This window comes from Marmota monax, unplaced genomic scaffold, assembly GCF_021218885.2.
Source record: "Marmota monax isolate L192 unplaced genomic scaffold, Marmota_monax_Labrador192_F-V1.1 WCK01_AAM20220418_F8-fsc00012, whole genome shotgun sequence".
NCBI lineage: Eukaryota > Metazoa > Chordata > Mammalia > Rodentia > Sciuridae > Marmota > Marmota monax.
The window spans coordinates 12,553,584-12,581,354 of NW_026695227.1; the positions used below are offsets into that span (position 1 = coordinate 12,553,584).

The 27,771-nt window shown below is 38.3% G+C and overlaps 1 protein-coding gene across 6 annotated transcripts in view; it reads right to left on the minus strand.

Moving 5' to 3' along the window:
- The window catches only part of Dnai7 (dynein axonemal intermediate chain 7), a 91,910-nt gene that overhangs the window by 39,311 nt on the left and 24,828 nt on the right, over positions 1–27,771 (minus strand). For all 6 annotated transcript variants that reach the window (XM_046435787.2, XM_058576279.1, XM_046435788.2 and 3 more), the window contains 4 exons: positions 27,048–27,185; positions 21,968–22,114; positions 18,856–18,959; positions 9,345–9,684 (listed from right to left, as the gene is read on the minus strand). In XM_046435787.2, coding sequence (XP_046291743.1) covers positions 9,345–9,684; positions 18,856–18,959; positions 21,968–22,114; positions 27,048–27,185 — 729 coding nt within the window. The remainder of the gene's footprint in view (positions 1–9,344; positions 9,685–18,855; positions 18,960–21,967; positions 22,115–27,047; positions 27,186–27,771) is intronic.

Consider the following 27,771-nt stretch of genomic DNA (forward strand, 5'->3'; position numbering starts at 1 on the left):
TCACTGGGCCACAAACCCAGCCTCCTAGCAAATTTTTAAAGAGAATAAACCACTCATTTCCTACCTCTCTATCAGCTGAGAACAGATTTCTGGGTTCTTCTCCCTTTAAGCCTTAAATTTTATTTAGTTATATTCATACTGAAAATACTATTCTTTGTATTTAGCATTATGTCATATCCATTTCCTATACTGCTTTAGAGTTTTCATAATTTTTGATGCTAGTATATTTCAAATGGTATTTTTCTATATGTATGTTCTTAGAATATCAAAATTTTCATTTTTATTTCAGATTTTCAATCTAAAACTCAATTCTTTCCAATCTAATCCTCAATTCTTTCCAATGTTTAAAGAAAATAAATCAATAAAGCAATGTATTTTACGTCTTTAAGCATTTGTAGGAAAACCTGACATTTTGGTTTCCTCTTAAAATACAAATGTGCTATGGGTAAACAAATAAGCTCCTTAGCTTTGAAAAAGTATTACTTAATTTTCAAAAGACAACTTTTTCACATATTAATTAAGTAAATGGCTTGAAAATCTTGACAATAGAAGCCAAACTAAGAAACTCACAGGTCCAAAGTTTTCTCTCATATGCAGAAGCTAGAGTAAAATAATGGAAAGGGGAAAGAAAGAATAAGATAATATAAAGATAAAGGAAAGAGACTATAAAAAAGAAACACGAGAGAGAAGATGGCCGCTGCGTACGGGGGTTGCTGAAGTGCTGAGCGTGGTGCTCAGAACAGCGGCTTTAATAGAGATTTCGCACAGTCTGTTAGAGCTCCTTTCACCATTAATCTGTAGCGGACCACTTTGCCAAGCAGCAGGAAGAACAAAGAGATCGAAAAAGAGACGCTTGGCTCCCGGAGGCTTGGCTGCTCAGAGCCGCGGGCGCTTTGCTCCCATCTGCTTCCTCTTTCGCTTCGCTCCAGGCAGAGAAGCTGAGTGTGTAATCAGCAGTGGATTGTAAGTACCCGAGGCAAAGAAAGCTCAGTGCGCCCCGCCTTTTTTTTCTTTTCTTTTTTTTTTTTTTTGAATATTTTTTATACAGGGAGAGTTTGTGGATTGGGATTGTTGGCGGGGCTGTGGTTTCTGTGCCGAAAATCCACTCCGCGGGAGCCGCCATTTGCTTTCTGCTTGCTGTCTTGATGGCTCTGTATACATTGTCCGGCAGCCACACCTAGAGGTTGGAGCTGGGCTGCATGCCGAGCCCTGTCCTCCGAAGGCTGGACTGCAGCCTCGAGCACCTCGGTGGCCTGTTCGCCGCTGCACCTTCGGGCAGAGCCTGCTCTGGGGTCGTTCTGCACCCCCTGCCAGGGGACCCGTGCTCTGGAGGAGGGGGACGGAGAGCCGCGGCGGCAGCCACTTGGGCCCCAGGGGCCGGGCACCGGGCTGAAGAGCTGCAGAGGCCAGGGCGGCTCTGCTACGGTTGCACACGAGCGCAGCGCCCGTGAGCGCGGCCCAGAGACGGAGGCGACGGCAGCAGGGTTTCATTCCTAGAAATCTGGACTGGAAACAGAAGCAGCAGTTTGTATAATCCCAAGAACTTGCTTATGCCAGGAAGCTGTAAGGGCAACATGAATATCACTGAGGAGATCTAACATGGTGGCAGGCGCAGAGAGATCAAGTCTCTGACATCTTCAACTGCGCGGGCATAGGGAGCCGTAAACTGTCTAAATGCTGTTTGCTCAGGATCACTAGGCAATGCTGAGCTGACGTGGATCTGGGGTGTACAGGCTGGGCCCCTCAGAGCACACACACAGAGCCCGAATCGGAGGCAATTAAGCTCCGGTTCGCCTGCTTCGTGTGACTCAGCACTAACGATCCCACTGAAATAACTGGTCGGCCCTTAGGAACTTACAGAGGTAAAAGCCAACCAAGCCTTCATAGGCAGTGGCCACAGGACTGAAACGGGGATTGGGAGAGACAGTCAGGACCCACGCGTTGCATTGGTCACCCGGCAAAGGGAACGAACGGTCACCATTTGCATGGGAAACCACCATGGCATAGAAATGGCGTCACGAGCGGAGGAGATAACTGCATTGAAACCAGCGCGACAGGTGTGTAATCCCCTAGTCATCTCTCTCCACACAGCGGGGAAACCTTAAGGCCACTCCCAGCTCTCCTGTGAACGCAATAACCAGACCGAGGGAATCAGGAATGGCGTGGGACTCGCGGCGCGGAACTCCCGGCTACCGCTCCCACCAGTGCTGACAACTGAGGGCTCTTGCGCCAGCTACCGGGGGCGTGGCTACAGGAGGGCAAGCAAATTCGCTGGGGGATCTCAGCCCCAAGCTCTACAAACTTAGGGTCTGAGGGAGGCAAACAGGGAGAGTGAGCCCAGGTGTTCATGAAAACAGGGCTCCCAGGAGCAGCAGACCTGGCGTGTAGACAGTATTGTGGTGAGCGCCACAGGTGAGCACGGCCTGGCTTGAGGAAACACGAGACAAGGCCCTAGACACTCAGGATTGGAGACCAGCCCAGTCTAGGAGAAAGAGCTGCTGCACAGTGAATGGTTCCCACCTACTGAGAGGAGAAGCTTGGCCCAGTGGGCACAGCTCCACCTACTGGAAGAGAAGTTAATAGAACTCTAGGACTGCATTTATTATTATTATTATTATTATTATTATTATTATTATTATTATCATTTTTTTTCTTTTTCTTTTTTTTCTTTTTTTCCTTCTTTTTCTTTCATTTTCAATTTTTATTTGTTGATGTTCTTTTACTTTTTTCAATGTTTCTATTTTTTTTAATTTTTTTATTTTATTATTATTTTTTTTAATTTAAATTTTCATTTTTTTATTATCATTATTATTTTTGTTAAATTTTTTTTCTCGTCTTTTCTTTCTTTCTTTATTATCTAATCTTTGTTATTTTTGTTCCTTTTGTCTTTTCATTTCTTTTCAATTTTCTTATTCCCCCTTTCTTGAATTCTACCTGCCTACTCTCACTCTCTTTAGTGACTTCTTCCCTTCCCTTCTAATATCTTTCCTCCCAAGCATCAAATAAATCTATAAGAGTAAACAGAAACTCAGCAGTCAAACAGAACAAGAAGTAACATGAGCAGCATAAAAAATCAAGGAAGAAAAGGAGTACAAACAATGAAGGACAGCCTAAATATTCAGGAGGACCTAGAGTCAGCAGAAAAATGGTCATATAAAGAACTCAAGGAACACCTTAGACAAATGGAATGGAACCTTAAAGAAGATACGAGACAGCCAATCCAAACAGTGAAAGAACACTTTGAAAATGAATTACATAAACAGATAAAAGAAGAAGTTAAGCATCTTTATCAGGAGATAGAGATTATAAAAAAAAACCAAACAATAATTCTAGAAATGAAGGAAACGATAAACCAAATTAAAAACTCAATTGAGAGTATCACCAACAGAGTGGAGCAAGTAGAAGCCAGAACATCAGATAATGAAGACAAAATATATCATCTTGAAAAGAGCCTAGCCAACTCAGAAAGGCTGGTTAAAAACCACGAGAAAAACATCCAAGAGATATGGGATAACATAAAAAAACCAAACCTACGAGTCATCAGGATACAAGAAGGTACAGAGATTCAAACCAAGGGAATGAGTAGCCTGCTGAATGAAATAATTACAGAAAACTTTCCAGAAATAAAAAAGGAAACGGATATACAAATTGTAGATGCATACAGGACACCGAGCACACAAAATCACAGTAGACCAACGCCAAGACACATTGTTATGAAGATATCCAATATACAGAACAAAGAGAAAATATTAAAAGCTACAAGAGAAAGGAGGCAGATTACATTCAGGGGTAAACCAATAAGGTTAACAACGGATTTTTCATCACAGACGCTGAAAGCGAGAAGATCCTGGAACAACGTATTTCAAACACTGAAAGACAATGGATGCCAACCAAGAATTCTGTATCCAGCAAAATTAAGCTTCAGGTACGACAACGAAATAAAAATCTTTCATGATAAACAAAAGCTAAAAGAATTTGCAGCCAGAAAACCAGCATTGCAAAGCATCTTGAGCAAAACACTACACGAGGACGAAATGAAAAACAATAACCAAAACCATCAGTGGGAAGTGCCTCTATAAAGACAGAGGGCGGGGGGAAAGCTAACCATGGAGAAACAAACTAAATTAAAAAAAAAAAAAAGAAGAAGATAAATAATCAAACATGGCTGGAAGTACAAGCCATATATCAATAGTAACTCTAAACGTTAATGGCTTAAACTCTCCAATAAAGCGACATAGGCTGGTAACATGGATTAAAAAAACAAATCCAACAATATGCTGCCTCCAGGAGACACATCTGATTGGAAAAGACATACACAGGCTGAAGGTGAAAGGTTGGGAAAAAATATACCACGCACACGGTCCTCATAAGCAAGCAGGGGTGGCCATCCTCATATCGAATAAAATTGACTTCAAGACTAAATTAATCAAAAGGGATAAGGAAGGAATTATATACTGTTAAAAGGAACCATTCACCAACAAGACATAACAATTATCAATATTTATGCACCAAATAATGGTGCTGCGACGTTCATAAAACAAATTCTCCTCAAGTTCAAGAATCAAATAGACCACAACACAATAATTATGGGTGACTTCAACACACCTCTCTCACAATTGGACAGATCCTCCAAACAAAAGCTGAATAAAGAAACTATAGAACTCAATATCACAATCAACAACCTAGACTTAACTGACATATATAGAATATATCAACCATCATCAAGTGGATATACTTTTTTCTCAGCAGCACATGGATCCTTCTCAAAAATAGACCATATATTATGCCATAGGGCAACCCTCAGTAAATATACAGGGGTGGAGATAATACCATGCATTTTATCTGATCATAATGGAATGAAACTGGAAATCAATGATAAAAGAAGGAAGGAAAAATCCTACATCACATGGAAAATGAACAATATGTTACTGAATGATCAATGGGTTACAGAAGACATAAAGGAGGAAATCAAAAAATTCTTAGAGATAAATGAAAATACAGACACAACATATCGGAATCTATGGGACACAATGAAAGCAGTTTTAAGAGGGAAATTCATCGCTTGGAGGTCATTCCTCAAAAAAAGGAAAAACCAACAAATAAATGAGCTCATACTTCATCTCAAAGCCCTAGAAAAGGAAGAGCAAAACAACAGCAAATGTAGCAGAAGGCAAGAAATAATTAAAATCAGAGCGGAAATCAACGAAATTGAAACAAAAGAAACTATTGAAAAAATTAACAAAACTAAAAGTTGGTTCTTTGAAAAAATAAATAAGATCGACAGACCCTTAGCCATGCTAACGAAGAGAAGAAGAGAGAGAACTCAAATTACTAACATACGGGATGAAAAAGGCAATATCACAACAGACACTTCAGAAATACAGAAGATAATCAAAAACTATTTTGAAAACCTATATTCCAATAAAATAGAAGATAGTGAAGACATCGATAAATTCCTTAAGTCATATGATTTGCCCAGACTGAGTCAGGAGGATACTCACAACTTAAACAGACCAATAACAATAGATGAAATAGAAGAAGCAATCAAAAGACTTCCAACCAAGAAAAGCCCAGGACCGGATGGGTATACAGCGGAGTTTTACAAAACCTTTAAGGAAGAATTAATACCAATACTTTTCAAGTTATTTCAGGAAATAGAAAAAGAAGGAGCTCTGCCAAATTCATTCTATGAGGCCAACATCACCCTGATTCCGAAACCAGACAAAGACACCTCAAAGAAAGAAAACTACAGACCAATATCTCTGATGAACCTAGATGCAAAAATCCTCAATAAAATTCTGGCGAATCGGATACAAAGGCACATCAAAAAAATTGTGCACCATGATCAAGTAGGATTCATCCCTGGGATGCAAGGATGGTTCAATATATGGAAATCAATAAATGTTATTCACCACATCAATAGACTTAAAAATAAGAACCATATGATCATCTCAATAGACGCAGAAAAAGCATTCGACAAAGTACAGCATCCCTTTATGTTCAAAACATTAGAAAAACTAGGGATAACAGGAACTTACCTTGACATTGTAAAAGCTATCTATGCTAAGCCTCAGGCTAGCATCCTTCTCAATGGAGAAAAATTGAAGGCATTCCCCCTAAAATCTGGAACAAGACAGGGATGCCCTCTATCACCACTTCTATTCAATATAGTTCTCGAAACACTGACCAGAGCAATTAGACAGACGAAAGAAATTAAAGGCATAAAAATAGGAAAGGAAGAACTTAAATTATCACTATTTGCAGATGACATGATTCTATACCTAGAAGACCCAAAAGGGTCTACAAAAAAACTACTAGAACTAATAAATGAATTCAGCAAAGTGGCAGGATATAAAATCAACACGCATAAATCAAAGGCATTTCTGTATATCAGCGACAAAACCTCTGAAACGGAAATGAGGAAAAACACTCCATTCACAATATCCTCAAAAAAAATAAAATACCTGGGACTCAACCTAACAAAAGAGGTGAAAGATTTATACAATGAAAACTACAAAACCCTAAAGAGAGAGAGAGAAGAAGATCTTAGAAGGTGGAAAAATGTACCCTGTTCATGGATAGGCAGAACTAACATCATCAAAATGGAGATATTACCAAAAGTTCTCTATAGGTTTAATGCAATGCCAATCAAAATCCCAACGGCATTTCTTGTAGAAATGGATAAAGCAATCATGAAATTCATATGGAAAAATAAAAGACCCAGAATAGCAAAAGCAATTCTAAGCAGGAAGTGCGAATCAGGCGGTATAGCAATACCAGACTTAAAACTATATTACAGAGCAATAGTAACAAAAACAGCATGGTACTGGTACCAAAACAGGAGGGTGGACCAATGGTACAGAATAGAGGACACAGAGACTAATCCACAAAGCTACAACTATCTTATATTTGATAAAGGAGCTAAAAGCATGCAATGGAGGGAGGATAGCATCTTCAACAAATGGTGCTGGGAAAACTGGAAATCCATATGCAACAAAATGAAACTGAATCCCCTCCTCTCGCCATGCACAAAAGTTAACTCAAAGTGGATCAAGGACCTAGATATCAAATCAGAGACTCTGCGTCTGATAGAAGAAAAAGTTGGCTCTGATCTACATATTGTAGGGTCGGGCTCCAAATTCCTTAATAGGACACCCATAGCACAAAAGTTGATAACAAGAATCAACAAATGGGACTTACTTAAACTGAAAAGTTTTCTCTCAGCAAGAGAAACAATAAAAGAGGTAAATAGGGAGCCTACATCATGGGAACAAATTTTTACTCCTCACACCTCAGATAGAGCCCTAATATCCAGAGTATACAAAGAACTCAAAAAATTAAACAATAAGAAAACAAATAACCCAATCAACAAATGGGCCAAAGACCTGAACAGACACTTCTCAGAGGAGGACATACAATCAATCAACAAGTACATGAAAAAATGCTCACCATCTCTAGCAGTCAGAGAAATGCAAATCAAAACCACCCTAAGATACCATCTCACTCCAGTAAGATTGGCAGCCATTATGAAGTCAAACAAAAACAAGTGCTGGAGAGGATGTGGGGAAAAGGGTACTCTTGTACATTGCTGGTGGGACTGCAAACTGGTGCGGCCAATCTGGAAAGCAGTATGGAGATTCCTGGGAAAGCTGGGAATGGAACCACCATTTGACCCAGCTATTGCCCTTCTTGGACTATTCCCTGAAGACCTTAAAAGAGCGTACTACAGGGATACTGCTACATCGATGTTCATAGCAGCACAATTCACAATTGCTAGACTGTGGAACCAACCCAGATGCCCTTCAATAGATGAATGGATAAAAAAAAATGTGGCATTTATACACCATGGAGTACTACACAGCACTAAAAAATGACAAAATCATAGAATTTACAGGGAAATGGATGGCACTAGAGCAGATCATGCTTAGTGAAGCTAGCCAATCCCTAAAAAACAAATACCAAATGTCTTCTTTGATATAATGAGAGCAACTAAGAACAGAGCAGGGAGGAAGAGCAGGAAGAAAAGATTAACATTAAACAGATACATGAGGTGGGATGGAAAGGGAGAGAAAGGGAAATTGCATGGTAATGGAGGGAGACCCTCATTGTTATACAAAATTACATATAAGAGGTTGTGAGGGGAATGGGAAAATAAACAAGGAGAGAAATGAATTACAGTGGATGGGGTAGTGAGAGAAGATGGGAGGGGAGGGAGGGGGGATAGTAGAGAATAGTAAAGGTAGCAGAATACAACAGTTACTAATAGGGCATTATGTAAAAATGTGGATGTGTAACCGATGTGATTCTGCAATCTGTATTTGGGGTAAAATTGGGAGTTCATAACCAACTTGAATCTATTGTATGAAATATGATATGTCAATAGCTTTATAATGTTTTGAACAACCAATAAAAAAATAAATTAAAAAAAAAAAGAAACACGAAAAGCAAAACAAAACAAAACAAAAAGATAAAGGAAAGAGAAGTAATGTAGAAGAAAGAGATGGAAGGGCAGAGTGGAGGGATGGGAACTGGGAGACAATGCAAAATAAATTCTTTAAAAAATCATGTTATGTGCATATATAAACCTACCACAAGGAATTTCACTATTTTGTATAAGTAAAAAGAACCAATCAAATATAAATAAGGAAGTCTAGTAAGAGTAGAGGAAGGAGAACAGAGTAGGGGAGGGAGGACAGGAGGGAAAGGGGAATCATAAACTGAAATCCAATTACATGCATGTATGAGTTTGTTCAGATGAACCCAACTACTATATATAACTATAAAGCTCTAATTTTAAAAAAAGAACAAGAAGAAAGCAGAAAACATCCAAAGGACAATAATTATTAAATTTATCTAATAATACACACACACACACACACCAAGTTTTGAGAGGAATGTGATGTTTTAAGAAAATCAACTTTTACTCTACAAAATGCTTTTTCAGAAAACAAAATACTGAGAAAGTAACAGAGTAATGTAAGATAATCCTTCAGGTTTATAAAAGTGTTTACTATAAGTTTGTAGTCAATGGAAAGTTCCTTTGAGTGAGTTTAAACTATATAAAAAATACACTAAAATTACATGGCTTCAAAGCATTCCAGGAGTGTACCTAATATAAAAATGAGCCATCCTGTGCAGAACTTTTAGACTGTTGAAACCAGTAGCTCAACTATGAATAGGGACTCTTAACAGAAGGCAAGAAAACATGCATTACAAATTGAGGCACTGGCAAGAAAGTGACTTTAAAGATAATTTCTAGTTGTTTAGGAAAAATCTTGCAACAAAGGGAAATTAACAACATTTATTTGAACAAAGAAAAGAATATGAATTTAGATGTGTCCTACCCTTTGTGCTTCAGTAACATCTTGATCTTCAACTTTTATTTCATCCTCGGAATTTATGAGAGAGCCACTTTCTTGTGGTTTACACTCCTCCTGGTCCTCTTGGCTGACTGGTTCTTCTGTAGTCTTGACTTCTGTAGTCTTGACTTCTGTAGTCTTAGTTCCTTCATCTGTGACAGTCTCAGTCATTAGAAAATTGTTTTCTTGTTCTGTTCGAACAAGCTTCAGTGGAGAAACATGATCATAGTGAGTATGCAGGAGTCGGAGAGCAATGTCACTTGTTGCCAATATCTTTGGAATTTCAAATCCAATTTGTGTTCCAGCGAATTTGATACTTTTGTACCTGTCAAAACAAAAAGCATGAGATCCTAGGAAATTTTGGGTGTATTTCAAATTTATACCTAAGCATTACTTCTTTCCATTTCCATTTTGCTCCTGTTTTTTTTTTTTGTTTTGTTTTTTTGTTTTTGTTTTTTTTTTTTTTTTTTTTAATTTTTTATTGTGGGTTGTTCAAAACATTACAAATTTCTTGACATATCATATTCCACACTTTGATTCTAGTGGGTTATGAACTCCCACCTTCACCCCATACACAGATTGCAGATTCACATCAGTTACACATCCATTGATTTACAAATTGCCATACTAGTGTCTGTTGTGCTCCGCTGCCTTTCCCATCATCCCCCCTCCCCCCTCCCCACCTCTCCCCTCCCCTCCCCTCCTCTCTCTCTACCCCCTCCACTGTATAACCCTGAGGGTCTCCTTCCATTACCGTGCAATTTCCCTTCTCTCTCCCTTTCCCTCCCACCTCTCATCCCTGTTAAATGTTAATCTTCTTCTCCTGTTCTTCGTCCCTACTCTGTTCTTAGTTACTTTCCTTATATCAAAGAAGACATTTGGCATTTGTTTTTTAGGGATTGGCTAGCTTCACTTAGCATAATCTGCTCTAATGCCATCCATTTCCCTGTAAATTCTATGATTTTGTCATTTTTTAATGCAGAGTAATACTCCATTGTGTATAAATGCCACATATTTTTTATCCATTCGTCTATTGAAGGGCATCTAGGTTGGTTCCACAGTCTTGCTATTGTGAACTGTGCTGCTATGAACATCGATGTAGCAGTGTCCCTGTAGCATGCTCTTTTTAGGTCTTTAGGGAATAGACCAAGAAGGGGAATAGCTGGGTCAAATGGTGGCTCCATTCCCAGCTTTCCAAGAAATCTCCATACTGCTTTCCAAATTGGCTGCACCAATCTGCAGTCCCACCAGCAATGTACAAGTGTACCCTTTTCCCCACATCCTCGCCAGCACTTGTTGTTGTTTGACTTCCTAATGGCTGCCAATCTTACTGGAGCGAGATGGTATCTTAGGGTGGTTTTGATTTGCATTTCTCTGACAGCTAGAGATGTTGAGCATTTTTTCATGTACTTGTTGATTGACTGTATGTCCTCCTCTGTGAAGTGTCTGTTCAGGTCCTTGGCCCATTTGTTGATTGGGTTGTTTGTTCTCTTATTGTCTAATTTTTTGAGTTCTTTGTATACTCTGGATATTAGGGCTCTATCTGAAGTGTGAGGAGTAAAGATTTGTTCCCAGGATGTAGGCTCCCTATTTACCTCTCTTATTGTTTCTTTTGCTGAGAAAAAACTTCTTAGTTTGAGTAAGTCCCATTTGTTGATTCTAGTTATTAACTTTTGTGCTATGGGTGTCCTATTGAGGAATTTGGAGCCCGACCCCACAGTATGTAGATCGTAGCCAACTTTTTCTTCTATCAGACGGCGCGTCTCTGATTTGATATCAAGTTCCTTGATCCATTTTGAATTCACTTTTGTGCATGGCGAGAGAAAGGGATTCAGTTTCATTTTGTTGCATATGGATTTCCAGTTTTCCCAGCACCATTTGTTGAAGATGCTATCCTTCCTCCATTGCATGCTTTTAGCCCCTTTATCAAATATAAGATAGTTGTAGTTTTGTGGATTGGTTTCTGTGTCCTCTATTCTGTACCATTGGTCCACACGCCTGTTTTGGTACCAGTACCATGCTGTTTTTGTTACTATTGCTCTGTAGTATAGTTTGAAGTCTGGTATCGCTATACCGCCTGATTCACACTTCTTGCTTAGCATTGTTTTTGCTATTCTGGGTCTTTTATTTTTCCATATGAATTTCATGATTGCTTTCTCTATTTCTACAAGAAATGCCATTGGGATTTTGATTGGCATTGCATTAAACCTATAGAGAACTTTTGGTAATATCGCCATTTTGATGATGTTAGTTCTGCCTATCCATGAACAGGGTATATTTTTCCATCTTCTAAGATCTTCTTCTATTTCTCTCTTTAGGGTTCTGTAGTTTTCATTGTATAAGTCTTTCACCTCTTTTGTTAGGTTGATTCCCAAGTATTTTATTTTTTTTGAAGATATTTTGAATGGAGTGGTTGTCCTCATTTCCATTTCAGAGGATTTGTCGCTGATATACAGGAATGCCTTTGATTTATGCGTGTTGATTTTAAATCCTGCCACTTTGCTGAATTCATTTATTAGCTCTAATAGTTTCTTTGTAGAGCCTTTTGGGTCTGCTAGGTATAGAATCATATCATCTGCAAATAGTGATAATTTAATTTCTTCTTTTCCTATTTTTATGCCTTTAATTTCTTTCGTCTGTCTAATTGCTCTGGCCAGTGTTTCGAGAACTATGTTGAAGAGAAGTGGAGAGAGAGGGCATCCCTGTCTTGTTCCAGATTTTAGAGGGAATGCCTTCAGTTTTTCTCCATTCAGAATGATGCTAGCCTGAGGCTTAGCATAGATTGCTTTTACAATATTGAGGTATGTTCCTGTTATCCCTAGTTTTTCTAGAGTTTTGAACATAAAGGGATGCTGTACTTTGTCGAATGCTTTTTCCGCATCTATCGAGATGATCATATGGTTCTTATTTTTAAGTCTATTGATGTGGTGAATAACATTTATTGATTTCCGTATATTGAACCAGCCTTGCATCCCAGGGATGAATCCTACTTGATCATGGTGCACAATTTTTTTTATATGTTTTTGTATCCGATTCGCCAGAATTTTATTGAGGATTTTTGCATCTAGGTTCATTAGAGATATTGGTCTGTAGTTTTCTTTCTTTGAAGTGTCTTTGTCTGGTTTAGGTATCAGGGTGATGTTGGCCTCATAGAATGAATTTGGAAGTTCTCCCTCCTTTTCTATTTCCTGAAGTAGCTTGAAAAGTATTGGTATTAGTTCTTCTTTAAAGGTTTTGTAAAATTCTGCTGTATACCCATCGGGACCTGGGCTTTTCTTAGTTGGTAGTCTTTTGATGGTTTCTTCTATCTCCTCAATTGATATTGGTCTGTTTAGGTTTTCTATATCCTCCTGACTCAATCTGGGCAGATCATATGACTTAAGAAATTTATCTATGCCTTCACTATCTTCTAATTTATTGGAGTATAAGGATTCAAAATAGTTTTTGATTATCTTCTGTATTTCTGAAGTGTCTGTTGTGATATTGCCTTTTTCATCCCGTATGCTAGTAATTTGAGTTCTCTCTCTTCTTCTCTTCACTAGCATCGCTAAGGGTCTGTCGATTTTGTTTATTTTTTCAAAGAACCAACTTTTAGTTTTGTCAATTTTTTCAATTGTTTCTTTTGTTTCGATTTCATTAATTTCAGCTCTGATTTTAATTATTTCTTGCCTTCTACTTCTTTTGCTGTTGTTTTGCTCTTCTTTTTCAAGGATTTTGAGATGAAGTATGAGATCATTTATTTGTTGGTTTTTTCTTTTTTTAAGGAATGAACTCCAAGCAATGAATTTTCCTCTTAGGACTGCTTTCAATGTGTCCCATAGATTCCGATATGTTGTGTCTGTGTTTTCATTTATCTCTAAGAATTTTTTAATTTCCTCCTTGATGTCTTCTATAACCCATTGATCATTCAGTAACCTATTGTTCATTCTCCAATTGATGTATGCTTTTTCCTTCCTTCTTTTATCGTTGATTTTCAGTTTCATTCCATTATGATCAGATAAGATGCATGGTAATATCTCTACTCCTTTATATTGTCTAAGAGTTGCCCTGTGACATAATATATGATCTATTTTTGAGAAGGATCCATGTGCTGCTGAGAAAAAAGTGTAACTGCTTGATGTTGGGTGGTATACTCTATATATGTCAATTAGGTCTAGGTTATTAATAGTGTTATTGAGTTCTATAGTTTCCTTATTCAACTTTTGTTTGGAAGATCTGTCCAGTGGCGAGAGAGGTGTGTTGAAGTCTCCCATGATTATTGTATGGTGGTCTATTAGACTCTTGAACTTGAGAAGAGTTTGTTTGACGAACATAGCTGCACCATTGTTTGGGGCATAAATATTTATGATTGTTATGTCTTGTTGGTGTATGATTCCCTTAAGCAGTATGTAGTGTCCCTCTTTATCTCTTTTGATTAACTTTGGCTTGAAATCTATTTTATTTGATATGAGTATGGACACGCCTGCTTGTTTCCGAAGTCCATATGAGTGATATGATTTTTCCCAACCTTTCACCTTCAGCCTATGTATGTCTTTTCCTATCAAATGCGTCTCCTGTAGGCAGCATATTGTTGGGTCTTGTTTTGTGATCCATTCTACTAGCCTGTGTCTCTTAATTGGTGAGTTTAAGCCATTAACATTTAGGGTTATTATTGAGATATGGGTTGTTCTTCCAGCCATATTTGTTTATTTCTGTTACTAAACATTGTTTGTTTTCCTCTTTGATTGTTCCCCCCCCCCTTTACTGTCCTACCTCCCACTGTTGGTTTTCATTGTTATTTTCCATTTCCTCTTCCTGTAATACTTTGGCTAGGATGTTTTGAAGAGATGGTTTTCTAGCTGCAAATTCTTTAAACTTTTGTTTATCGTGGAAGGTTTTAATTTCATTCTCCATCCTGAAGCTTAATTTCGCTGGATACACAATTCTTGGTTGGAACCCATTATCTTTCAGTGTTTGAAATATGTTATTCCAGGATCTTCTAGCTTTCAGAGTCTGTGTTGAAAGATCAGCTGTTATCCTGATTGGCTTGCCCCTAAATGTAATCTGCTTCCTTTCTCTTGTAGCTTTTAAAATTCTCTCCTTATTCTGTATGTTGGGCATCTTCATTATAATGTGTCTAGGTGTGGATCTCTTATGATTTTGCACATTCGGCGTCCTGTAGGCTTCTAGGATTTGGGATTCTGTCTCATTCTTCAAGTCTGGGAAGTTTTCTTGTATTATTTCATTGAATAGACAGCTCATTCCTTTGGTTTGGAGCTCTGTACCTTCCTGTATCCCAATGACTCTTAAGTTTGGTCTCTTAATGTTATCCCATATTTCTTGGATGTTCTGCTCATGGTTTCTTAACAGTCTTGCTGAGCTGTCTATGTTCTTTTCCAGTTGAAATACTTTGTCTTCATTGTCTGATGTTCTATCTTCTAAGTGTTCTACTCTGTTGGTAGTATTCTCCATTGAGTTTTTAAGTTGGTTTATTGCTTCCTGCATTTCTAGGATTTCTGATTGCTTGTTTTTTATAACCTCTATCTCCCTGTATAGTTGATCCTTTGCTTCCTGGATTTGTTTGCGTAATTCGTTGTCGAAGTGATCTTTCATTGTCTGATTTTGCTGTTTAATGTCTTCCTTGATACTCCAGATCATCTGAAGCATGTATATCCTGAATTCTTTATCTGACATTCCATCTGCTGCAGCTGTTACCTCTTCTAAAGTTGCGTTGACCTGCATTGCTTGTGGTCCTTTCTTTCCTTGTCTTTTCATACTGCTTGCGTATCTTTCCTGCAGGTGCGGGCGGCGGCTCTGCTCTCTCCTTATTCCAATTGGGGTGTCGTGGCTACCCCGCCGGCAGGTCACTGGGCCTGTTCTGGGAGCTGGTGGCGGCTCTGTTCTGCCCCTACTCCAATTGGGGTGACGTGTCTGTCGTACCAGCAGGCCACTGGGCCTGTCCCGCTGGTCTGTCGCAGATCTGCCCACCTTTCGGGCACGGGTGGAGGCTCTGCTTTGCCCCTACTCCAATTGGGGTGTCGTGGCTACCCCGCCTGCAGGATGCTGGGTCTGTTCCTGGCAAGGGAGGCGACTCTGCTCTGTCACTACTCCAATTAGGGTGGTGTTTGTACCACGCCGGCAGGCTCCTGGGCCTGATCCGCTGGTCTGTTGTAGGTCTGCCTACCTTGAAGGCGCGGGCGGCGGATCTGCCCTGCCCCTCCTACCACGCCTGCGGACCCCTGGGCCTGATCTGCAGGTTGATCACTGGTCTGCTCACCCTGGGGGCACGGGTGGCGGTTCCGCTCCACCCCCACTCCAATTGGGGTCACGTGACCACCACACCGGCAGGGCCTGATCCGGGCGTGGGATAAGGATCTGCTCTGCCCCTACTCGAGTTGGGGTGACGTGTGTACCACACTGGCAGGCCACTGGGCCTGACCCGCCAGGCTGTCACAGGTCTGTTTACCTTGCAAGCGCGAAGGGCGGCTCTGCCCTGCCCCTCCTACCACGCCCATGTACTACTGGGTCGTGGGTCTGCCCACCTGGCGGGTGTGGGTGGCGGCTCCGCTCCGCCCCCTCTCCAATTGGGGTCACGCGGTCACCACGCTGGCGAGCCGCTGGGCCTGCTCCGGGGGCTGACGGCGGCCCGGCTCCTTCCCTCTGGCTCGAGGACAAATTGAGGAGACTCGGGTGACTGAGCCTCACCCCCCTTACCAGGAGACCAACTGCTTATGTCACCGCTGGTATTGATGAAGATCTCTCCTCCACCGCTTTCTGCTGACATCAGATCTCTGCCATGTTGGTATCCTATGCGAATGGCAGCATTTCGTTCCCCTTGCCTGGTAACCCAAGCAATGGGTGAGTCCTGACCTGCCCTCAGCAGGACCCGGACCGAGACACAGTTTCCGCGGGCTCCTAGCCCCGGTCCAGGGAAGTTCCGGGAGCCGGAACTCGGCCGCTCCGTGCTCGGTGTAAGCTCCTATAAGTGTAAGCTCCAAGAAGCAGTCCCCGCGGGCTCAGTTCCGGGAGCCGGAATTCGGCCGCTTGGTGCTTGGTGTATGCTCTGATAGTAGCAGGGTCCAAGAAGCAGCCTCCGCGGGCTCCGCAGCCCTGAGCCAGGGCGGTTCCGGGACGGTTCCGGGAGCCGGAACTCGGCCGCTCTGTGCTCGGTGTAAGCTCCTATAAGTGTAAGCTCCAAGAAGCAGTCCCCGCGGGCTCAGTTCCGGGAGCTGGAATTCGGCTTCTTGGTGTTTCGTGTTTGCTCTGATATTAGCAGGGTCCAAGAAGCAGCCTCCGCAGGCTCCGCAGCCCGGAGCCAGGGCGGTTCCGGGACGGTTCCAGGAGCCGGAACTCGGCCGCCCCGCGCTCCGTGTTCACTCCGATAAGATCAGATTTTAAGAAGCCCCCAGGCGCTGAACCCTAGCAATCTGTCTGCAAGCCGCAGGCGAATTGCAGCCTGAAATTACCTGTTCTATGGCTGAATGAGCTGCGGTCAGTCAAAAACAGGTGTGGTGACGTCAGTTTACCAACATGGTGGCTGCTGGCCTCCTCTGTGGTCTGACCGGTGTGGAGAACAGAGATGGACCGCTTCCTTCCCCCGTCTCGAACCCAGAATTCAGCCCTGAGTGCGGTGCTTGCGCGTCTGGCAGAAACTGCAGCGCTGTAACCCTGCGTCTCTATCCCAGCGCGCCTTGCAGACTCTAGCCGCGGGGCGATTTGCTGAATAAGCAGTTTTACCCTCCGTGCGACAAACCTCTCGCGTTTGAGTCCCCGTAGCCGATCCTCATGCGATGGAAATCCTTCCTCCAGGTTCCGGCGCACCCCACTATTGCTGGAAATTCCTAACAAGATATCCTTTAGCCGTCCTGACTTGTCATACTCCCACACAGTGAAGCAGCGCACGGGGGTAATGCACTCCCCTCGCCGCCATCTTCCAGTAGACCTTGCTCCTGTTTTACATCCCATTCAGACCTGTTTTGTTGGCAGCATTTGGACCCAGTTGCTGATGCTATTTTTCTCAAACACCCTCTTGGGATCCATTACCCCATACCCGACTCCCTCATTTCTAGCAGCACCTTTAGCCTCCTGTGTGTTTCCTTTCTAATCACCCTTAAAATGTTGACATTACTCCATGCTCCGTCCTAGGTTCTCTTCTCTTCTTCCTCTATATACACTCTGGATAGTGTCATTTCTGTGGCCTCAATTTCTGTTTATATTATGAGGAGTATCTAACATGAGTTTTACTTTTTCCTGGCATAGGCATCCCTAAATGGACTTTAATAGGTCAAAAACTGTTCTTCTATGAGTGTGAATGTATATAATTATTTGATGTTAAGAAAAACCTATGACATCCCAAAAAATTAAGAACCACAGGTTCATTATTGATGACTTCTCCAAATATACTCCACCTTAGATTTCTCTCTGTTTCTTTTTCAGAAAACAAAATGCTTTCAGCCAGTTTCACTTTGGTATCTCATAGTACTTTAAGTTTAAAAAGTCCAGCACCAAATTTGTCCTGTTTATATTATCACCTCATCATCATCAAAATAAAACCAAACTTGTTTTCCCTCCACTATTCCTTATTATACTAACAGATACCAGCTTAATTCTCTTCTTAAACCTGGGTAGTGAATACAGAATTATTTGTTTTATTTTTATTCCTACCAAACTATACAGATTAATTTCCTTCACTCTTCTACTATCTGACATATTTTCCAAAAACAGGTTACATATTGTCTGTGATTAGTTTTAAACCACAGTATTTTGTAGTGCGTGGAATTTAGGGAATATTTTGCTCCTTTCTTTTACTAAATAGCAAAAATAAAGTTTATATTCATATGATTAGTCTTTTCAGCTAGAACCAGAATCCAAGGCTTCTAACTTTTATTCTGGTAATTTCTGAAATTCACAGCCATACTAACTCAATTAAATCAAAATACCAAAATTTAATACCAAACAGCAATCAAGTGATCAGAAATTTGTCATTATCAACATCATTCCTCAGAAATATGTCTCTTTGTTGAAAGTAGTTGGGAAAACATTAAAAAATATCTAGGAAATAATCAGTGTGAAAATATATTATGTTTAACATTTCAAAAAGATAAGTATATGTTTTTTAAAAGTTTCAGATTGCTGTGTAGAAAGTATTCACCACATGTACTTTTTTGGGATGCCGAGGCTTAGGTAGAAGAAGAAGAGGGAAAACCCAACATTTATTGATAGTTTATTTACACTAAATACTATGCTATAACTTTTACATGCATTGTGCTTAATCTTCAAACAAATCATATTAAGTCAAGTAATAGAGGTGTTATTTTACTGGTGATGAACTGAAGCTCAACAGGCTAAGTAACTTTCCTAGGGTAAAAGGCAGGTTACTTAGCCATTTACAACTCCAGTTGACTGACTTCCTAATATGGGTTTTTCCATATATACCATGCTATTATGCAAAAGGCCTGCCAGTGATGATGTGACTCTAATGTCACATGTATAGGGAAAATATTCCCCATCCGGGTACCTTGGATTCTTCTTCAGGTTTGCCCACACATACAGAGTAACATTTTCATCTTGAATTACTTTTTCCATATTCCCACTGTCCAAATCTGCTAAAGTACTAGCTTGCTGTAAAAGAAAAAATAAACACTAGATGGAGGAGAAGAAATAAAACATTATATAGGTCCAGAGTCCTACTAAATTATACAACTTAAACAAGTTGTTTCATTCCTTATGTATTAGATTCCTTTCATTAATTAACTAAAAGAATAACTTTAGTACAAAGAAATTTCGATCAAAATGACAAAGGACTGCTAAAAACTTTCTCCTAAGGATGCAAACATTTATATAATTAAATATACCTTTCCTTTTTCTACTCAGTTTCTCTTAAGGTATCTAATGATTAAAGTGGTTCCTAAAGGACTGGAGTTGTAGCTCAGTGAGAGAGGCTCTGAATTTGATCCAAAACAAAATCCAAAACACAGGTGATCCTTTATTCCCAGGTAGAATCTAGGATGATTATTGTGTTACCATTTTTAATTTTAACATCAGAATATTGACTTTTCATTTCAACTTTATGCATGCTTCTTTCTCTGTAACTTATTAAATTGTAAATTGAGGTCAGCCTATCACAAACACACAAGTCTAGAAAGCACAATATCCAGTTCATGAAATCCAAATGAATCATGTGTTTTGCTACTCCAGTGATTATCATCTACCATTAAACACTTAAGGATGATCTCAAGAATTTTACAGACTAATAGTTTCATGTCTGTTGCTCAAGAAATAAGCTCTCAGAAAGGGGTCAAATAAATCAATACATATATGATGGCTATAGTACAAAAAGTTTTGCAAACTGTACTTGTTGCTGATTTATTTTTAAAAGTGATTATTCTTCCACACTTGTTTTCTGTAACATTAACTTTTTGGAGTATCTAGAATAGATTCTTAGAACTGTTCTAAACTGTAGATTTACATGATTATTTCCTCATGGTATTGTTTAACTTGGTCCTCTATCCCATTTACTTTTCTCTGCACTGGAAAGACTAGGGATTAAATTAAATTTAAATCAAATATTTTCAGCAAAAAAGGCATCATATCTCAATATTGTGTACATCTACAAGACTGGGATCTTAGAATAAGACATATTCTATGCTTCTATAAACATATCAAAATATTCTAAAAAGAGCAAATTTTTAAAAGGAACCATAAATAAAGTTATATCATGTTCTTCATATTACATCTGGAGGCATCTGATGTCCAACTATTAATGATAAAAACTTGGTCACTTGGTTAATATCACTTCTTACTGCAAGGTACTTTTTCTGTTTTGTTTTGTTGTTGTTGTTGTTGTTGTTGCTGTGGTTGTTGTTGTTGTTGTTTTTCTAATTGCTTAGTAATCTGAGGTCGAATACTTTGGAACTAAGAGAATAATGCATTCCTTAACAGCTTTTCATATCATCATTTAGGTAGCTCTTAAGGATCCTTATCTGAATCAATTATAATATTGGGGATTGGAAAATAGTCATTTTCTAACTTATATTTCCATCTTTACTTGGATAGTCTTCTTCTACAAACAATTGTTTCTCCCCCATCCCATTTCCCCTTTTTGAAGGATCACCATAGATTCTTAGATTTTTATTTATTTAATGTGTTATAATTAATAATAGTTATTATTCTTTCTGCTATTCAAATTATTCCATTTTTAGCCAATAAGACTCCTTTTAAGCTGATCCCTGTCCCTTTGATATGACCCCCTTAATCTTTTAATTAAGTGTTTGCTTGCTATCTAACACAATAAGGTAATATAGCCTCATCTTTTACTTTTCCTTCTCCAGATCTGGAATTAGCTATTTACTATAATTAGTCTTGGTTCTTTTTTTAAGTGCATGTGCTAGGGATTAAATCCAGGGCCTCCTGCATTCTAGGCAAATGTTCTGCCACTGAGCTACACCTCCAGTTCTCTTAGTTTTTACTTTTTTTTTTTTTTAGTTGTTGATAGACCTTTATTTTATTTATTTTTATGTGGTGCTGAGAATTGAATCCAGTGCCTCACACATGCCAGCCAAGTGCACTACTGTAAGTCACAGTCCTAGCCCCTTAGTTACTTTTTATGCAATAAAATTTTCTTCATATTGATATTTCTATTTCAAATTTGATATTATGTAAAAGATTATAAAAAAATACTGTACCTCTTTTAAGATAAAAATCTCGATTACTAGTAATTAGAATACATATTTACTTACCTCTTTTGTCCAACTACACATGTAACAGGTGCAAAATTAAAATAGGAATAATAATGCTAACAATAAGCTTAGTAAAAGATATTTAGTGGAAGGTTTCTTTGTAGTATTTTTTTTAATTACATAATATTCTACCAAACTGATACAAAGGACTGTGCTCTAGACAAAAGGAAAAATAATAATTGGTTTAATGGCCTAAACCAATGTCTGCCTGTAGATTATTCTCATTTTAAAAATCAAGCTAAAACAAAATAGTTATAAAAGCCATTCATGGGAAATTACAGGATGTTGAATATGAGAATTATGAAATTATAATTTTTTGTTAGGTATATTAATTTATGGTTATAGTGTTATTTGGGGATAAAATGTAATAACAACAATTTTCAAATGGTAAAGAAAATATAGAGATAAAGAATACTACCAGACATTTAAATATTATTGGTTTTAATACATATCAATTATAGCTCAGTAAAGATAAAAAATGAATTAGATCGACATAGCGAGTATTTGGGGATTCATGGTACTATTCTTCAAATTTCACATTCAAATATAGTGCTTTTAAAATAAAAAGTTAGAGAAAAATAGAATATCAATACTTGTAATCTTGTGCCAAATGATTTACTCAAAGTGAATTTCTAATACTGTTTTGTAAACTTATTTTCATAGTGAACTTAGTAAACCTTGGCATGTATCAGAAAATTGACTTCAGTTATATCGATGATATTTCTTTAAAAATGTTAACAGTTACTAAATCTGCATTAAATATGTGTGCTTCAAGTTATCCTAATTTTTCCATACCCTTTTAATATTTTAAGAAAATTGAATTATTTTATTGTATAGTACAAAATTTTAATGTTTTTAAATGTTAGGATTATTTGGAAAGTTCACACATACTCTGAGAAGTATTTCTGTGGCTTTGTTAAACTTAAGATGAAGGAGCTCCTGAAGTTGTAGAATTGATCCTTGGTATTGTATTACATTTTGTTCTTGCAAATCAAATGGTGGAGTTTCCATTAAAATCAATTTCAACTTTTCAATTAGCTGTAATATAAAGAATATTTACATTAATCCACTGACAAATAGTCAAATTAAAAGTAAAAGGGGGATGTTATATCACTTTTGGATTGAGAAACTTTTTATCCTCAGTGAAACATGTAGAAATCCTTTCTGTATTCATTCTATAATTTAAGATCATAAAAATATTTCCTCCCAAACTCCCTTTTAAATATTCTCCACTAAGTATAATAGAGCTTTCATTAGCAAAATGACAAATAATGAAAAATTTTGACTTCTTTAAGACTCTGAAACAATAGGAATATGTTAGTGTAGTTTGTATTGCTAAAACAGAATACCCAAGGCTGGGTACTTTTTAAAAGAGAAGTAGTTTATTTAGCTCACATAGGTTCAGGAACATGGCACCAGCATCTGCTCCATTTTAATAATGGCCTCACAATGGTGGAAACATGTATAAGAATGGCACACACAAAGAAGGGAGTCAGAGGTGGTGCCATGATCACTTATAACAAACTATTCTCAAGAGGACTAATCCACTCCCATGAGACCAGACCAACTCCTTCAAGAACACATTAATCCTTTTAAGATGATGGAGCTCTCATGACCTAATTACCTTCTACTATACCTCACCTCTTAAAAAGCTTACCACCTTCAACAAATGGTGCTAGGGAAACTGGAAATCCAAATGTAGTAGAATAAAATTTAACCCCTATCTGCACAAAACTCAACTCAAAATGGATCAAAGACCTAGGTATTAGACCAGCAACCTAGAAACTTACTAGAAGGTAGGCCCAACACTTCAACATGTCAGCTTGAGAACTAACTTCCTCAACAAGATTCCTGAAGTATAAAAGGTAAAATAAAAAACCAGTAAATGGGATGGTGTCAAACTAAAAAGTTTCACAGCAAAGTAAACAATCAAGACCATGAAAAGAGAGCCTACAGAATGGGAGAAAATCTTTGTCACCTGCACCTCAGATAAGATGTTAATTTCCAGGATATTCAAAAAACAAATAACCCAATCAATAAATGGGAAAAGAAACTAAACAGCCATTTCTCAAAAGAAAAAATAGTAACAAATATGTGAAAAAATATACAACATCATCTGTAGCACTTAGAGCTATGCAAACTAAAACTGCACTGAGATTTCACCTTACTCTAGTCAGAATAGCAATTTTCAAGAATATAAATAACAATAAATGTTGGCAAGGATGTGAGGAAAAAGGGTCAACTCTTACATTGCTGATGAGCCTGAAAATTGGTGCAATTGCTCTGGAAAGCAGTATGGAGATTACTCAAAAAACTAGGAATGGAATCACCATTTGACACAGTTATATCAATCTTCAGCAAATACCCAAAGGACTTAAACTCAGCATAGTATAGTGATGTGGCCACATCAATGTTTAAAGCAGCTCAATTCACAATAGCTAAACTATGGAACCAACCTGGGTGCCCTTCAACAGATGAATAGATTAAAAATTGTTTTGATACATATACACATGGAATATTACTCAGTCATAAATAAGAATGACTTTATGATATTTGCTAATAAATAGATGGATCTAGAGACTATCATGCTAAGTGAAATAAACCAATCCTAAAAAACCAAAGGCCAAATGTTCTCCTGATATGTGGATGCTAACTCACAACAAGGTAGGGAGGGGAAGAATAGAAGGTTAAATGGATTAGACAGAGGAGAAAGAAGGGAAGGGAAGGGGGAATAGGAATAGGAAAGACAGTGAAATTAATCAGACATAACTCACCACCTCCCAGATAATTGCCAAGATCCAGATTCATGAACTGGCATCATGTCTGTTCTAATTAGAATAAGATATATTCCATGTTTATATAAGTATATAAAAAAAAGAGTCTATTGTCATGTATAACTAAGAATAATTAAAAAGAAAAAAACTCACAGTAGCACAACACTAGGCACCAAGCTTCCAGTACATTAAACTTTGGGGACAGACCACATCCAAACCATGTTAATAATTAATAAATAACAAAAAGTATGACAATAACAAGGGGGCAAAGGAGAAGAGGAGGAAAACTACCAATACTGAATACTATGTTCTAGAAATTGTTCTAAATGCCATGTAGTTTTAATTTATTCTTTATCATAATTATATGAAGTAGGTATTATTGTGTCTATTATACAGATGAGGATACCAAGGCCTTGGATGATCAAGGAATTAGTAAGTAGCAGAACTTAATTTTGAGCACTGACAGAGATACATACAGAAAATTTCTGAATTAAGAGATGCAGCAGGGGCTGGGACTGTAAATCAGTGATAGAGCGCCTGCCTACCAGATATGAGGCACTAGGTTTGATCCTCAGCACCACATTAAAAATAAAGGTATTGTGTCTATCTACAACTAATTTTTTTTAAAGAAATGTAACACCATAGTCTAATCCTAACCACCTCTTACTAGTAGTAAGACTTGACAAATTATTTAACATCTCTGTGCTTTAGCTTCATTGTTTGTAAAATGTTGCTAATGGTCCCAACTTCATGGTACAGATTACGCCATGTATGAGAGTTTGTTAAATAAACATGATTTGGAAATTGGCATTTACCATGAGGTGCTTCTGGTATAGCTATTCAACTCTTTTCAAGCTACCTCTGGTAGCTTCCTGCTTTATTTCCTGAAGCTGTGAAGACTCTCTTCTTCTGTCTCTTGTTCTACTTACCCTTTTTCCATCTTTCCTACCATTTGTTACTTGTACTTCCATAGTCCACATTCTGTCACAGGAAGATGTCCCTCCACCCAGCTTATCACTGGTAGACTCTAACATTCCTTCTTACCATCTCCCTGCTAATTTCCAAGAACCAGATTCCTGAACCAGGATCATGCCTGGCAACTTCCCTGATAGAGAGGGTGTACAGTGGTAAGAACACTGTGTGATGAATACATTAGCATTCAAATAACTCAGGGGAGGGTCCTTAGGGATGTTGGAGCTCAGAATACCATACCCCAAAGTATAATCTTTGTCATGCTGAGCACATTTGTGTTCAAAGGAATTGGAAGACCTTAGAAGTTGCCTCAGAATCAAGGACTTTCTAGACTTTTTTTGTTCATCCCCCACTCTTGGTTCCTGGCATACAGCTTCTAAATCCCTGACTGACAGAAAAGGTCTAGAGGAATTGCTTTTGTTTTTCATAGTAAGTTCTCTTCAACTTTATGCTAGTGTGTTTATGCTAGTGAGTTTATGCTAGTGTGGTGACTCTTGGAGGATGGGGGCTGGTTGTCAGAGGAAACAAGGTCACTTTAAGGTTAGAAATTTTAGCTCTACTCCTTAACCTCAAGGGAAGAGAGAGGAACTGGAGATTGACTTAATCACCAATGGTCAATGACTTAATCAATCATGCCATGAAATGGGGCCTCCATAAAAACCCTAAACAATGGGGTTCTGAGAGCTCTGGGATTGGCGTACACACCTAAAGAGGTTATGGAATGTCCACAACCCTTCCCACATACCTTGCCTTATGTATTTCTTTACACAACTCTTTATTCCATATCCTAATATCCTCCATAATAGGCTAGTAAGCAAAAGTAAACATTTGCCTACATTTTGAGAACCACTATAGTAAGTTACCACACCTGAGAAAGAGGTATGGGAACCCTACTTATAGCTGGTTTCTGTAAAGTACAGGTGGCAACCTAGGATTTATGATAGAAGTGGGGTACAGACTTGTGGGACAGAGTAGGACTCCTGTGCCAACTCTAGGTAGTGTCAGCATTGAATTGTAGGATGCCTGATTGGTGCCCAAAGAGCAGAAGATATAAGTTGGTATGAGAAACCTCACACACAGAGTACTGGTTTCAGAGTATTGGACGTACTTAAAAAAAAAAAAAAGTTTCTCTTCTTTCTTGGGATTTGAAGAATCATATCATTCAGTTCAAGAAAATTGTCAGCCATTGTCTCATTGAATATTGCCTATCTACCAGTCTTTATTGCCTTCTTGTACTCTTCCCTGTTTTTAGTCTGTTTTACTCCATTATACATGTCTGTTAACTACTCTTTCATATTTTCTCCCTCCTTGATTTTCTTCTGGTAAATTCTTCCAACTTCACTTTAAAAATATTGTTTCACAGTATTTTTAAGTGCATTGTAAAGTAGAAGCTTCATAGGCTAACCTATCTATTCTATTAGCAAAAGAAGAAGTTAGGATACTGTTATTCATCTTCGCACCCCCAGCACCTGAGAGCAGAGACCTGGCTTCTAGTAAACATTAAAGATTATGGGTACTGAATTACTGAATAGTAGATGTGTTAATCAGATTTATATCATTGTGACAAAATATCAGAAAATCAATTTATAAGGATAAAAGATTTATTTTGGCTCATAGTTTCAGAGGTTTCTTGAAATTCACAGTCCCTTGGTCCCATTCCTTTTGGGCCTATAGTAGAATATTATGGCAGGGAACAATTTGTGGAACAAAGGTGCTCACCTCATTGCAGCTGGGACCCAGAGCAAGAGAGGAAGGGGCCAGGGTCCCTATATCCCCTTCAATAGCACACCCTCAGTGACCTAACTTCCTTCTACTAGACCTCACTTTCTAAAGGTTCCAATACCTCTCAATAGTGCTGTAGTGACCACCCAAGCCTTTAGCATACAGGCTTTCAGGAGACATTAAGATACAAACCATAACAGTAGATGATACTAGCTGAGGACAAAAGTCACCCATCTATACCCAAGTTATCTACATAAATGCATACAACTTGATTTTTTTTTCTGGCTCAGAAAATTGTTTCTCATTTATGTTGTCTTTATATAAAGAATGTTAAGAGTTATAAAAAGAAAGTGAAAAGTTTACCAAATCTCTCTCTATACCCAAGGGTTTAGAAGTAATAGTGTTACTAACTGGCAAATAATATAGTAATTTTTTATTTTTGGAGTTAACATCAGAATTCTTGTAACTTAATTTATATTATAGGACAATTCTTAAATACTTACACGTAGAACTAATTTACTTTTCTCAACCACCTCCATAAAAGTCTGATTTGTTTCCTCTTTCCACAAGCTAATGAAAGTATTTATTTCTTGGGCTATTGAAGGATCAGGACTCCCATCACATTGAATATAGTGTTTCCACTGTGGAATAAAAATGTTTGAAGGTTCATTTTTTTATGAGAATTCAACCAAAGTTTAAATTACTTCTTTTTAAATGTCTGAGTACTCACAACCCAGTTTTTCCAATTTAGACAAAAAAAAAATTTTTGATGACTTTTATGAGTAACTTGATATAAACCAAATAATAACCAATAAACAAAGTAAAATAGCCAGATTATTTTTCAATCCAAATAATTTCCAATCTTCAAAATTCATATTAATAGAAGTTCTATTTACTTTCATATTTTCATTTTTCAAATACTTGAGCTGGCCACAGAAGGGCACACCTGTAATTCCAGTTACTCCAGACGCTGAGGCAGGAGGAGGATTACAAGTTCAGGCTAGGTTCAGCAACTTAGACCCTTCTCAAAAAAAATAAGAAGGGTTAGGGGCATAACAGGTCAGTGGTAGATTACCCCTGGGTTCAATCCGCTACACTACAAAAAAAAAATCAACAAATAAAAAAATCTTATTTGAGTTATTCATTACCACTGGCATTTTAAGAATCCCTCTATCACTTTTATATCCTATGCAAATTTTACATTTTGCATAGGATGTAAAAGTAATA